At 43.4% G+C, this 14,670-nt stretch overlaps 1 protein-coding gene across 8 annotated transcripts in view; it reads right to left on the reverse strand.

Moving 5' to 3' along the window:
- MAPT (microtubule associated protein tau) overlaps positions 1-14,670 on the reverse strand; it is a 344,430-nt gene that overhangs the window by 33,279 nt on the left and 296,481 nt on the right. For all 8 annotated transcript variants that reach the window (XM_030220780.1, XM_030220786.1, XM_030220784.1 and 5 more), the window contains one exon: positions 13,524-13,636. In XM_030220780.1, coding sequence (XP_030076640.1) covers positions 13,524-13,636 — 113 coding nt within the window. The remainder of the gene's footprint in view (positions 1-13,523; positions 13,637-14,670) is intronic.

A 14,670-nucleotide genomic window follows, 5' to 3' on the forward strand; every position in this document is an offset into this window, starting at 1 on the left:
TGACATGGAGTCAGAGGAGCCGGAAAACAACGTGCCCGTCACCATCTGGGACGTGGGCGAACAGGACAAGCTGCGGCCCAGCTGGAAGGATTACCCGCGACCCAGCCAGCAGCAAACAGCGACCAAGGAAGGGGGAGGAGTACTCCTTCCCTGCCTAGGAATCGCTGGAGACTGGCTGCCAAACTAACGAAACAACCGCACACCGATGCACCACCTCCATCATTCGAAAGGCATCCACTCTTTCTTCAACAGAAATGCAAACTAATAATACAAAACAAACAAAGAATACATGGTTTCTCAGGCGGCTGCAGGTAACTCCCCACCCCCTTCCTCTTCCCCTTTTGCCGAAGCGGCCAAGGACGTGCCCAACCATCCCCAGCCTCAGGCAAGCTGTCTCCCACCTCGGGGATTTCCCAAGCACCCGGAAAAAGACAGCGCTGATTCCTGCAGCGCATAAATGTTCCAGCATTCACCTGCAGCCGGCCTGAAATGGACCAAACATACCGTATCGCCCCCCGACGGCCCGAGACCGTGCTCTTCTCCCTTCCGCCAACTTAAAACAACCATCCCCGTCCTCAGGCAAGCCGTCACCCACCTCCAGGATGCCCAGAACCCCAGCCCAATGGAAAAAGATGGCGCTGCTTCCAACAGCACATTTCACTTCCAGCATTCCCCTATAGCAGCCCTGAAACGGCCAAAAAATACCGACAAAGAACATGCTCCTCTACCTTCCGCCCATCTAAAACAACACTGCTGCCTCAGCACAACACAAAAAAAAAAAACAACACTCAACAAAGGCTGACACCCCCTACAACCACATTTACATTTCACCAACAGAAAGACCCCCCCTCCACAAACCTCCTTGATAGACAAAACCACACACACACAATACAACAGAAACACACCCTCAAAGCCACACACCAATCCAACCCACTTTGCCAGCATAGCACATCCCCCTACCCCCAAGCAAAAAACAAAACAAAAAAAGACACACATCAACAACCTGCACACACACCGCACCCTCACACACACAAAATAACTCTGTGACACATACACACACAAAAAACCACATGCTAGCGCGCGTTTCATTGGTTTCGGAAACGGGCCTTTTTTTACTAGTGTTCACATAAAATCATAATTAATGACAAATACAAAAAGGATTACATAAAAAGGCAAACAACACCTTGAGGTCACACAACTTGAATGCTCTCAAGAATGTCATCGATTCAATCTTAACACAGAGCTAAAGAGACAAGTATACAAATTATACATATATACAGTACTACCATTTCAGCCCTTTATTAACAGGAAATATCTACTTTAAAAATAAACATTAATGTTATTGTGGTCATACAATGCCATGTACATGTGCATCAGGATTAGAGTCACCATTGTTAATGTCATGTGGTGCAAAGCAAAGTTGCCTTGCCTGCAGCTCACAATGCATGTCAATATAGAATTATATAGCTTATTAAAAATGGAATGACTGGCTGTGCGATCCAAGATGGCAATTCTTAACTGACGTGAGCTGAGTCTCCGCTCTTACCTTTGTTGGATTTCTTTATTATGCTGAAACGCAGGGGTCGACCATCTGTTGCGACCTCCCATCGGTAAGCCCCAAGGGTGGCTGGCATGTCTGATTCCTTTGTGTGGACAGCTGGGATGCTTTTGAGGTCGGAATGTGGTTTGCATGCGACGCCTAGGTTGGGTAGAGATCCTGTGGCGCCACCAGGGCTGGGTGTCACGCTGAGCCCAAATCATAGAGCACCTCCCCCACAGCCGCAGAGCACTAGTTCACCACTGACGACGTCCTCGCTCTTGCCGCTAGAAAATGCTGCTAAGTTGGAACGGCAGGAGGCATTGTTACATCCAGCGAACGACTTCAGGGTATCAGCCTCACTGGACCCCTAAATGGCTGCTGCGAGTTTACTTCCATCTGCAGTATCCCTGGCAGTGGGCGGTGAGCAGGAAGATATTTCTTCAGCAATTCAGCAGGAACAGACTTCACAAGTTCCTTCATTTTTACTTGAGAAACCATCTGATGTAACACTGGACAATTTATGGGCCCTAATAGCTAACCTGGGTAAGGATTTGTTCCCCCAGGATGAAAAATTGGAACAAGAAATTTGTTCCTATAAACTTAAGTTGGAAACTGTTGAATCTGAAGTAAAAAATTTAGTGGAACATGTAGGAAAGCAGGAAAAAAATTTGGTCTCTGTTCAGATGATTCAAACTACAATGATAAGGGAAGTATAGAATTTGAGAAGGAAAACTGAATCTCTTGAGAACTCTCTTAGAGGCAATAATTTCCTAAAATTTCCTAGGGTTTTTTCTGTCACCCCTAGGGAAATGCTTAGAAGATACATTGGTTACTTAGAAGATAAATTGGTTACTTAGGATGTACTTTAAAAATAAAGTTAAAAGGATAGTGGGGGTTAATTAACATCTGTCTTAGCTCTATATTCTGATTTAGACATTCTGTATCATGTCTGTTTTCATTTCTTGAAATAAGTATCTTTTTCTTGTATAATAGTTCCACGTTATGTAATCTTGGATCCATATTATGTTGAGTTGAGTGTAATTATCTGTTTTCTTATGATGTATTAGTCAGATATTTTCCTATTATTTTCTCAGTTTGCGGCAGACTGAAAAAACATTGGCGTCAAACACCAGTTTTCTTACTCAGTCAATACAATAGCTGTTGCATTGTCTGGCTATTGTATTGACCGAGCTAAAAAAAACTGGTGCTTGATGCCAATATTTTTTCAATCTGCTGCAAACCGAGAAGGTGGTGAGCCACTATTGTATCGACAGTTGATTTGGAAAATATCTTTCTTTTGGTGAGTGATTCTAAAACATCATATATGTACCGTGTGATATTTGATCAGACTCCTGATGCAGGCCTATTGGCAGAAACATGGCCCATGTTGAGTCTAGTTTTATCTTTTAAGCACCTACACTATTGCTCTTTTTGTATCACCTCCACTGTTTTGTTGCCTTTCGGTGTAACCTGTGGAGGACTGTTCTTCTATTTCTTCTTCCGGTCTTCAAACATAACAAATTGCCATTGCCTGTAGTACATCATAAGAAACCAATGGTGCTCTTAAATTTTATGTTTAGAATGATCATGACCTTTTATAATTTATCACGACTCTGATCCTGATGCACATGTACATGGCATTGTTTGGCCACAGTAATATTCCCTTTTAGCGCTAAAGTAGATGTTTCCTGTTAATAGCAGGCTCTTATAGTAATATTGTGCTATATTTGATTGTAACCACAGAAAGGTGGCTTATCAATTCCCACCCCTTTTCCTTTTTCCATGGATTCAGTATAATTGTGTCATTAAAGTAGTTGCACATGTGGTTGAGTGGAAGATGACAGAGGGTAGTGGTAAATGGAAGTCACTTTGATGTTGTTTTATTGAAAACATTTAAATATTATAACAAACATGCAAGTTCATACAATACAAACAGTAGATGCACATCGATTTTTCAATGCATCTACCCCTTACACAACCATAACAAATAACTAACGCATCCCCCTCCCCTCCCCTCCCTCCCATCCCATCCTGTGTGCCCAAAGTCAGCCTCAAATACAGTGGTTTCGTTGTCACCATTAAAAACATCACCACCTCCTCTGACAGACAGACCCACTATATAGTATTAAAATTCAGTCAGTCTATATATATCATACCATTTATCAAGTTTCTGTACCACCAGCTGCAGAGTTGGTGGTTGAAAGGGCTCTCATCAGGCAGCCAACAATATTCTAGCCGCTGTCAATCTCAATTTAAGTAAAATGTCCTCTCCATCGTCCAAGCCCATTTAATAAGGCCACCTCCATCTTGGGAAGTATTTCCTTGTTAAACATCTGAGAAAGCATGCAAAATACATGTTCCCAATATGGCTGTATTACATCACAGTGACACTGCATATGGCTAAATGTCCCTTGTGCACCACAGCCTCACCACCATCAATCAGTCCCACCGCCACACATGTATGAAACCAGTACATGCGTGTAATACCACCAAAATAGAACTTTATAGCCATTTTCTATAATGAGGGCAGACAATTTCAGATTCTTTGTATGCCGCCAAATTTCCTCCCACACCTCATTCCCCAACACCCTCCCCAAGTCAGCATATACTGCAGTTTCCTCTCCCACCTACAATGTAAACACCAACAGATTTGGGAAATAGCCCCTTTCTGTAATGTAGGACCTAACAAGCACTCAAAGATGCTTTTCACGTGAAATAGCTCTGTTATCACCAGAGAACCCCGCATATAATGCTTAACCTGTAGATAGGGGAAGATATCCATTGACAAAAGACCATATTGAAGTTTTGGTTCAGTAAAACTTTGCATCACTTTGCGGGCCTTATCAAAAAACTGACCTACACATACTAACCACCCATCCCCAGGGGAAACAAAGCTTGATCCCTTCCTGGGCAGAACTGCATATTATATCACAAAGAGTATTTCCTCCCTTGTAACAATCCCTCCCTAATCCGAGTCCACACCCTCATAGTTAATTGTCTGTAGGGCTTCCCCTACCCACATCCTTCTTCCCCGAGGTTGCCAAGATAGATGCATCAGTGGTATATCTCACTTCTCTTCCTTTTCCAACTCCACCCTGTGCTTGCCAGGCCAGGAAAGCCTTTAATTGTGCTGCTTAATATTGTTTTATATTCGGCACTGCTAACCCACCTTCCAATTTATGCAGCCACAGAGTAACACAGAGGGGGATGTGTTAGTTATTTGTTATGGATGTGTAAGGGGTAGATGCATTGAAAAATCAATTTGCATCTACTATTTGTATTGTATGAACTTGCATGTTTGTTATAATATTTAAATGTTTTCAATAAAACTGAGCATCAAACAAAGTGAGTTCCATTTACCACTACCCTCTGTCGTCTTCCACTCAAACACATGTGCAACTACTTTAACGACACATTACTCCAGGCCTACGGTGAGCACAAATAAATCGTGAAATTTGATGTTGCATTGTGTTTAAAACCCTGTCTGGCACCCAAATAGGAAAAGTGGAAAAAAATACAGCAATTGGGGAAGAAAAATCATTTTAACTGTTTCAAGATGGCCCACCCAGGAGAGGATCAATGTTTTCCAGGTACTGGTTGATCCTCTTCAACAACGGGCAATAATTCAAATCATATAAACTGGTACCCTTCCCCCAATAGAAATGCCCAAATATCAGATGGCCATTTTAATCCATCCAAATGGGAAAAAAGGCTGAAATGAAAATCCACCTGTTCCTGCGACAATGTAATATTAAGGACTTCCAACCGTTTTAAAGGTGGTTAGCTTAGCGGAGTTTAAAAAAAAAGGTTTGGCCGGCTTCCTAAAGGAAAAGTCCATAGACCGTTATTAAATGGACTGGGGAAAAGCCACTATTTCTGGGATAAGCAGTATAAAATGTTTTGTACATTTTTGGGATCCTGCCAGGTATTTGTGACCTGAATTGGCCACTGTTGGGAACAGAATGCTGGGCTCGATGGACCTTTGGTCTTTCCCTGTATGGCAATACTTATGTACTTGAAACCCCAAGACCCTCCCTGTAGGCATCCAATTCCCGCACCACCCCTGTTAACGAGTCCCAGGGATTAGTCAATATAAATAGTATATCTTCTACAAAAAGACTAATCTTATGATCCTTACCATGAACCCGCGTCCCAGCCACCTGTTGCTGCTCCATGATGCATTGAGCCAAGGGCTCTATTACCAATGCAAATAGGATTGGAATCATGGGATAACCCTGTTGAATGTCACGTCGGAGCTCAAAATCATCCACTGATTTTAATATAGGCCACAGGAGCATGGCACACCATGCAAATCCAGCTCTGAAGATGGGGTCCCAGCCCTAAGCTCTCTAGCACTTTGAATAGAAAAGGCCAGGCTACCCTATCAAATGCCTTCTCTGCATCCACTGAAAAAAAAAAAAAAAATCAATCACTCAAGTTTCATACCGGTCTTATATTATCCCTGTCTCCCCATCAGAAATACAGATTTGTCTGGGAAATGGAGCTCACTCTGTGTAAAAGGATGCTATCAGTGGTGTGCCTAAGGTTCAGTTTTTGGTCCAATTCTTAAAATTTTTGTACATGATATTGCCAAGTGGCTATCTGGTAAGTTTGGCTCCTTGCGGATGATACCAAAATCTGCAATAGGATAGACATCTCTGATGGTGTAGATAACATGAGAAGGGATCTAACGAATTTGGCAGCTAAGATTTAATGCTAAAAAATGCCGGAGCTTCATTGGGGAGGGGCGCTGCTCGAGCGCGGAGGGACGTCTCTCTTCAGGGAGGGTGTCATTTGCGGCGACGGGGCGGGCGGTGACAGCGGGGGAGAGTTGGTGTCGGGAGGGGGGTTGAAGGGGATCATGGGCAGGCCGGCAGGGGGGGTCCGATGTGGTGGCGGCGGTGGCGGTGGCTCGGGGGGGGGGCGGCGGTGGGGGGGGGCGGCTAAACAGTGCCCCCCACCTCGGGCTCTGGCCCCCCCTCCTGGCGAGGTCTGGCTACGCCCCTGGCGTGGGATATGCATAAAGGAATCCTGTGCAGAAGGAATGGATCCTCAGAAGCCTAGCTGAAATTGGGGGGCAGAGCAGGTGGGGGGAAGAGGGGTTGGTGGTTGGGAGGCGAGGATAGTGGAGAGCAGACTTATACAGTCTGTGCCAAAGCTGGTGATGGGAGGTGGGACTGGTGGTTGGGAGGCGGGAAGTACTGCTGCTCAGACTTGTACGGTCTGTGCCCTGAATAAGGCAGGTACAAATCAAGGTAAGGTTTACACATATGTTGTCTTGTTGGGCAGACTGGATGGACTGTGCAGGTCTTTTTCTGCCATCATCTACTATGTTACTAATTATGATTTTATGTAAACACGTCATTTAAAAAAAAAATCTATAATGCTTAGGGGCTCTTTTAATAAGCTGCATTAGGTGCCAACGTGCACCTAATGCAGCTTAAAAAGGTGTATAGTGGGATGCCCCCAGGTAACCTGCAGCAACTGCCAAATTAGAACAAATTCTGCTGGATGAGGCCAGAACAAGGTTAAATTAATTACAGTTGTGTTTAAAATCATAAGTGGTGTTGCACCATTGTACTTATATGATCTTGTACAGTTTTTGCAAGGTAATCCAATTAGCAATAGAAAACCGTGGCCGCATGATTTAAAATTTTCCAGCTGTCCGTTGAATATGGTTTAAGATGATGTTCAACTCTTCTCTTCATTATCTAGTTGCATCACTATGGAATTCTTTACCTTTGGTTTAGTAGACATTCTATAAAACTCTCAAGATGTTCTTGTTCCACAAATATTTGACCGATCAGGTGTTTTTGTTTTCGATATATTTTGTGAATTCTGATTATTATGTTCTTATACAATACTATGCAATTTCTGAGGTTAAGTCTCATACTTTTTTGATTTGTGATCAGCAATGAACTATACATGGGTATTTGTGGCCAGTAAGTCTTGAATAACGTAACGTAACACTAATCTGGACACACACACACACACACAAAAAAAAAGAAAACATTTTGAGAGGCGGCATGTCAGAGGATGTAGAGCGAGCGTTCCTGCCCTAAACAGTTAGCGCATCAACATTACAGGCTACAAAAATGGATGGCATTAAGTGTTCATGTAGTAAATGTTTTTAATGGCTGAGTACTGACAACATTAATGCATGACCATTAATACAAAAAATAGAAAATTGGCCATTTTAAGGTTGTGGTAAAAATGGCCTTCGCACATGAGAAAAACCCAGCGCAAGAGCGTGCTAGGGCCACTTTTTGTAGCTGCCCTCCGGACTGACTCCATCCTGTTTATATCTTTTTGAAGTTGCGGTCTCCAGAATTGTCCAAGTTACTCTAAATCTCTGGTGAAACCTCATTTAAATAGAGGTATTATCACCTCCTTTTTCCGGCTGGTCATGCCTCTCCCTATGCACCTAAGCATCTCAGGGGCGTAGCTACGGGTGGGCCTGGGTGGGCCCAGGCCCACCCAATTCCAGCCCAGGCCCGCCCAGCGCCAGCTCCCATTGCCGCGGCGCGCGGCGCTACAAAAAGAAGAAGCGCTCAGCTGACTGAGCTGAGCGCCAACGCATCGCTAAGGAAAAGAAAAAATGTTTTTAAAAATATGCGGCACGGCAGGCAGCCTCGAAGCATTGGCTGCTGGCTCTGTGCAGGCTCCTCCCGTCTCTTACATCACTGCCCCTGTAGCGAAGCAGGGGCAGTGACGTAAGAGACGGAAGGAGCCTGCAGAGCCAGCAGCCAATGCTTCGAGGCTGCCTGCAGTGCCGCGTTTTTTTTAAAACATTTTTTCTTTTCCTTAGCGACGCGTTGGCGCTCAGCTCAGTCAGCTGAGCGCTTCTTCTTTTTGTAGCGCCGGCCCTGCTGCTCATCAGGAAAAGCAGCAGTGGCCGGCAATGGGAGCTGGGGCTGGTGGGCCTGAATGGGAGAGGGAAAACAGATGGCAGGATGGGGAGAAAGAGGGAAAATGGAAGGATGGGGAGAGAAAGAGGGAAAACAGATGGGAGGATGGCAGAGAAAGAGGGAAAATGGAAGGATGGGGAGAGAAAGAGGGAAAACAGATGGCAGGATGGGGAGAAAGAGGGAAAACAGATGGCAGGATGGGGAGAAAGAGGGAAAATGGAAGGATGGGGAGAGAGAGGGAAAATGGAAGGATGGGGAGAGAAAGGGAAAACAGATGGGAGGATGGCAGAGAAAGAGGGAAAATGGAAGGATGGGGAGAGAAAGAGGGAAAACAGATGGGAGGATGGCAGAGAAAGAGGGAAAATGGAAGGATGGGGAGAGAAAGAGGGAAAACAGATGGCAGGATGGGGAGAAAGAGGGAAAATGGAAGGATGGGGAGAGAAAGAGGGAAAACAGATGGCAGGATGGGGAGAAAGAGGGAAAATGGAAGGATGGGGAGAGAGAGGGAAAATGGAAGGATGGGGAGAGAAAGAGGGAAAACAGATGGCAAAGAAAGAGGGAAAACGGAAGGATGGGGAGAGAAAGAGGGAAAACAGATGGAAGGATGGCAGAGAAAGAGGGGAGATGGATGAAAGGATGCAGAGAAAAAGGGGAGAGTGGAAGGATGTGGAGAGAGAAGGGACACTGAACAGAAAAGGGTAGAGAGATAGACACTGGTTAGAAGGAGGGAGAGAGACATTAGATGGAAGGATCAGGAGAGAGGGTAGATGGGTGGAAGGATGGGGAGAGAAAGAGGGAAGACGCTGGATGGAAGGGTAGGGAGAAAGAGGTGACACTGGATGGAAGGATGCAGAAAGAAAGAGGGGAGACTATTGGAAGGATGGGGAGAGAGAGGGGAGACACTGGAAGGATGGGGAGAGAAAGAGGAGAGCTGCTGCATGGAAAGGGGGAGTAGTGAAAGATTGGAGAATAAGAGGAAGGGGCATGGGGAGAACAAGGGTGAGAAAAAGATGAAAAGCCATAAGTAGATGAAGGAAATTAAAGAATGGATAGTAAGAATGAATTAAATCTGGACACAGAGAGAGGCAGAAAAATATTGAAGAAAGCAAAGAAAAAGGAGAGAAAAATGACAAATGGCCAGGAAACCCTGGCAGAAGAGTCAAGCGAAAACGAAGGAAAGCAGAATCTAGAGACTGGGAGCAACACAATGAGAAAAAGTAAATGGCCATACAACAAAGGTAAAGAAAATAATTTTATTTTTAATTTAGGATAAAGTAATATGGTGTTAATAAAGTTTCAGAGACCAATACTTCCTTCCTTAGGTCAGGAGAGGATACCGTAACAGCATTATACTGACCTGAGGCAGGAGGTTTTGGCCTCTGAAAGCTCACTGAAAAGGGTGTTAAGGCTATTAAATAAATTGTCTGAAATCTGATGCACTGAAAAGCAGCACTTTACCCTGTGTGACAAATGCATCTGACTGTGACTACATTTTGCTGGGGGGGGGGGGGGGGGGGGGGTAGAGAGAAAATTTTGTGCCCACCCACTTTGGGTTCAGGCCCACCCAAAATTGGCAGTCTGGCTACGCCACTGAAGCATCTTTCTAGCTTTTGTTGTTGCTTAGTAAAAGGGCCCCTTATTTTGCTATATATATACATCTATCTCACTACTCATTTGTTTTTGAACATTTAGATTATTGATTTTTTATTTTTAGAGGTATTTTGATTAAAGCCTAAAATTGCAACAAGACATCAGGCAAGTGAAATAAACAAACAGAATATGGCACTCTCATAACAAACAAGTCAAATAACCTCACAAAAATGGGGACCTAAACATATACCTCCAATTTAAAAATAAAGTTTTCCACAGTTCTCCAAATAGGTAATCCCTCCTCCGCACCACCCTCCTTCAAAACAAAGAAGAATGTCAAGGCCATTAGACAGTGTAACACTAAAACATCCCTTTATGAGCAATGAATAAGGAAAGGGCCCCATATTTTCTCCAGTTTCACCAGTGTCTTGGCATTCTGAGCTGTGAGCTTTTCCATATTTGAAATATACTAAAGCTTAGTGATTCATTTATTTTTTAAATACATTGTTTTTAATTTTTATGTGTGATTTATATTTATTTAGTAGACCCCTAACACAGGCAGCATGCCAAAACATGGGCTGTGTCAGGCCCTTAATAAACAGTGCTTCCTTAATCCCATTCTTGTGGCCAAATACAATTTGTTGGTTTGCTATTTCTTCTGTATTGAGAAATCCTTCTACTTCTTCGATTCTACCATGGAAAGACAAAACTGTTGTTCATTTGTGGAGGTGTTCATATCAAATGAAGTGGTCGTATAATTATTTGTAATAATTGCTCTCTAAAAGTAAAGCATGTTTATGAACTCTGTGGTAGATCCTACGACCTGCTGTTTAACATTCTACTCGCCGTTATTACTTGTTTAAACCAAAGCTTGTGATGAACTGAGTATGTGTCCCTCAAAAAGGAAGAGGAGTTTCTTCTGGGAATCCATCAAAACGCAATCCTTGGAGAACAATGGAAACTAAGGGGCCCTCTTACTAAGCTTAGCACGCGCGCTAAATGCTGTATGTCCTATTTTTTACCTATGGGCCACGTGTTGCTTAGCTTTAGTAAAAGGGCCCCTATGTAATTACACTCCAAGTAACATACTCATTTCTAATGAATAGAAAAGCTTAATTCAGCCCCATTATACAGCCTATGTGGGGATGATCCACAAGCATGGCTAGTATTTGGGGAGGTAGCAATTGCCCTAGGCCTCCATGATACAGTAGACCCTAAACCTGCATGAAGCTTAAGGAGACATACTCTGTAGGCATGCTTTGGGGGCCCATTCTCGTGTTTCTGCCTTGAACCCCAGCCTAATCCTGACCTTAAACATAAGAGTTGTCAGTCTGTCTAGTTTGATTTTCACAGATATAAACCCAGAATTAGCTGAGCCCAGTAATCAAAAATAAGTGGATTGTGCCTATGCTGTATTCAATTATAAGCAGTTGTCTAGCCTGATATTTTCTCATCTTCTCCCATGTTACATGTTTATTAAAATCAAATGTATATATGTATGTATGTATATAAAATAGGTGATGAACACAAGAAGCATGTTGGTTAGAACCGGCAAAAACACCAAGATTTTATAGCACATATGTATGGAGCATATTTTCACCCACCTCCAATCCCCCCTTCACTTCCCCCCCAGACTCTGGCTGAGTTCTTTCATGATAAGGTTCACAAGATTAAACTTGAATTCTGAACCAGTTCACCTCCACCTCTCCTTCTCTTAGTCCATTCTCTCAACCCTCCAACCCCTGCCTCCTTTTCTTCCTTTTCTGAAATCACTGAAGAGGAAACTACACATCTTCTTTCCTCCTCGAAACTAATTACCTGTTCCTCTGATCCTATTCCCACCCATCTACTTAACATTATCTCTCCTACTGTCATCCTGTTTATCTTTCACTGTCCATTGCAACTGTTCCTGATGCCTTCAAACATGCGGTAGTCACACCACTCCTTAAAAAACCTTCATTGGACCCTACCTGTCCTTCCAACTATCGCCCCATCTCCCTCCTCCCTTTCCTATCCAAGATACCGCCGTTGCCTTGACATTCTTTCATCTCAAGCTATTTTTGATCCACTTCAATCTGGCTTTTGCCCCCTTCATTCAACTGAAACAATGCTTGCTAAAGTCTCCAATGATCTGTTCCTAGCCAGATCCAAAGGTCTCTATTCTATCCTCATCCTTCTCGATCTATCTGCTGCTTTTGACACTGTTGATCACAGCCTGCTCCTTGATACGTTGTCCTCACTTGGATTTCAGGGCTCTGTTCTTTCCTGGTTTTCTTCTTATCTCTCCCAGCATACCTTTAGTGTATACTCTAGTGGATCCTCTTCTACATCTATCCCACTGTCAGTTGGTGTACCTCAGGGATCTATCCTGGGACCTCTTTTCTTCTCAATCTATACTTCTTCTCTTGGTACTCTGATCTCATCCCATGGTTTTCAGTATCATCTTTACGCTGATGACTCCCAGATCTACCTCTCCACACCAGAAATCTCAGCCAAACCCCAGGCCAAAGTATCAGCCTGCCTGTCTGACATTGCTGCCTGGATGTCTCAGCGCCATCTGAAACTAAACATGACCAAGACTGAGCTTCTTATCTTTCCCCCTAAACCAACCTATCCTCCTCCCCCATTCTCTATTTCTGTGGATAACACTCTCATCCTTCCTGTCTCATCAGCTCGTAACCTTGGGGTCATCTTCGACTCCTCCCTCTCCTTCTCTGCACATATTCAACAGACTGCTAAAACCTGTCGTTTCTTTCTCTATAATATCAGCAAAATTTGCCCTTTCCTTTCTGAGCACACTACCAGAATCCTCATCCACGCTCTTATCACCTCTCGCTTAGACTATTGCAACTTGCTTCTCACAGGTCTCCCACTTAGCCATCTCTCTCCTCTTCAATCTGTTCAAAATTCTGCTGCATGACTAATATTCCACCAGTGTCATGCTCATATTAGCCCTCTCCTCAAGTCACTTCACTGGCTTCCTATCCATTTCCGCATACAGTTCAAACTCCTCTTATTGACCTATAAGTGCATTCACTCTGCAGCTCCTCAGTACCTCTCCACTCTCATCTCTCCCTACATTCCTCCCCGGGAACTCCACTCACTGGGTAAATCTCTCTTATCTGCACCCTTCTCTTCCACTGCTAACTCCAGACTCCATTCCTTTTATCTTGCTGCACCATATGCCTGGAATAGACTTCCTGAGCCAGTACGTCAAGCTCCATCTCTGGCTGCCTTCAAATCTAAGCTAAAAGCCCACCTTATTGATGCTGCTTTTAACTCCTAACCCTTATTCACTTGTTCAGAACCCTTATTTTATCATCCTCACCTTAATATTCCCTTATCTCTTGTTTGTCCTGTTTGTCTGTCCTAATTAGACTGTAAGCTCTGTCGAGCAAGGACTGTCTCTTCATGTTCAAGTGCACAGCGCTGCGTACGTCTAGTAGCGCTACAGAAATGATAAGTAGTAGTAGTAGTACCTATACCTTTCTTGCCCCTCCACCAGGAACATGGCTGATATTATCCATGGATCCAATCTTAGACTGACTCTTCTCTCTGAAAGCTAGCTTCTCTGTTTTAACTTCCACATTTCCTCCTCCTGAAATACAAGCAAAAGCTTAGATGTCAGTTTAGTGTATAGTTCATGACATGAAAAACCTTTTCTTTGTCACGAATTTCTATCTTGAAACTTAGAGGCTCATTTTCAAAGCACATAGACTTGTAACTTTGTAAGATTATGTGCTTTGAAAATGAGCACCTTAGTCTCTTAAAATCATGCAGATTTGAGAGAAGTTTTTAAAAAGATCAATTTTTAAATATTTCATATTTTGACTAGCAATAAAAAACAATTATAGAAAAACCACTATTGCTCATTTATAACAGATGTTTTCTGTAAATAGCAGGATTGATCAGGAACACAAGCAGGTGATGTCATTGCACATCACCAGGACATAACAGTTCTCCCAGAAACTCAGCAGGAAATAGCAATTATTACTCCAGGAACCATTCATGGATCAACATCGGACACATGAATGGTTAAGGAGAGGTGACCTGAAACCTAAGGATGAGCAATTGATAACTGCAGCCCAGAACAGCAGATTATGAACAAGATGGCTTATAGCAAGCATTGAAAAAACTGGTGCAACAGGTATCTGTAGATTCTGTAAGGAAAGAGCTAGAAATATTTACTCATCTCATGGCTGGCTGCGAAGTGCTGATGGTGGAAAATCTTTATTCAGAAAGACACAAGGTGGAACGTCTCATTCATTGGAAATTGTAAGAATTACAACATCAGTGTACCGGAAAAGCATTAGAATCATGACCCTAAGAGAATTGTAGAAAACGAACAGGTTATGATCACCTGGGACATCGAGGGCCTGGATGATTTAAAGCCGGGATGTTGAGCTGATTACAGCAGTTTCTCCGGCAGCCTTCCCCTTGCCACGCAGTGCCGCCACGCAAACGAACGACCATACAGTTTGTGGAAACTTAACAGTTTTGTTACACTTTGAGACACTGGACATGAGACATTGAAATAACTGTCATTAATGTGGTGATTTCGCTAAATGCGACCGGTGAAGGGTCGTTGACAAGGATTTGAAAGAAACCTTACTAGAAAACTTCAGCGACTAT

The sequence above is a fragment of the Microcaecilia unicolor genome, chromosome 12, assembly GCF_901765095.1.
Source record: "Microcaecilia unicolor chromosome 12, aMicUni1.1, whole genome shotgun sequence".
In the NCBI taxonomy this organism is placed as follows: Eukaryota; Metazoa; Chordata; class Amphibia; order Gymnophiona; family Siphonopidae; genus Microcaecilia; species Microcaecilia unicolor.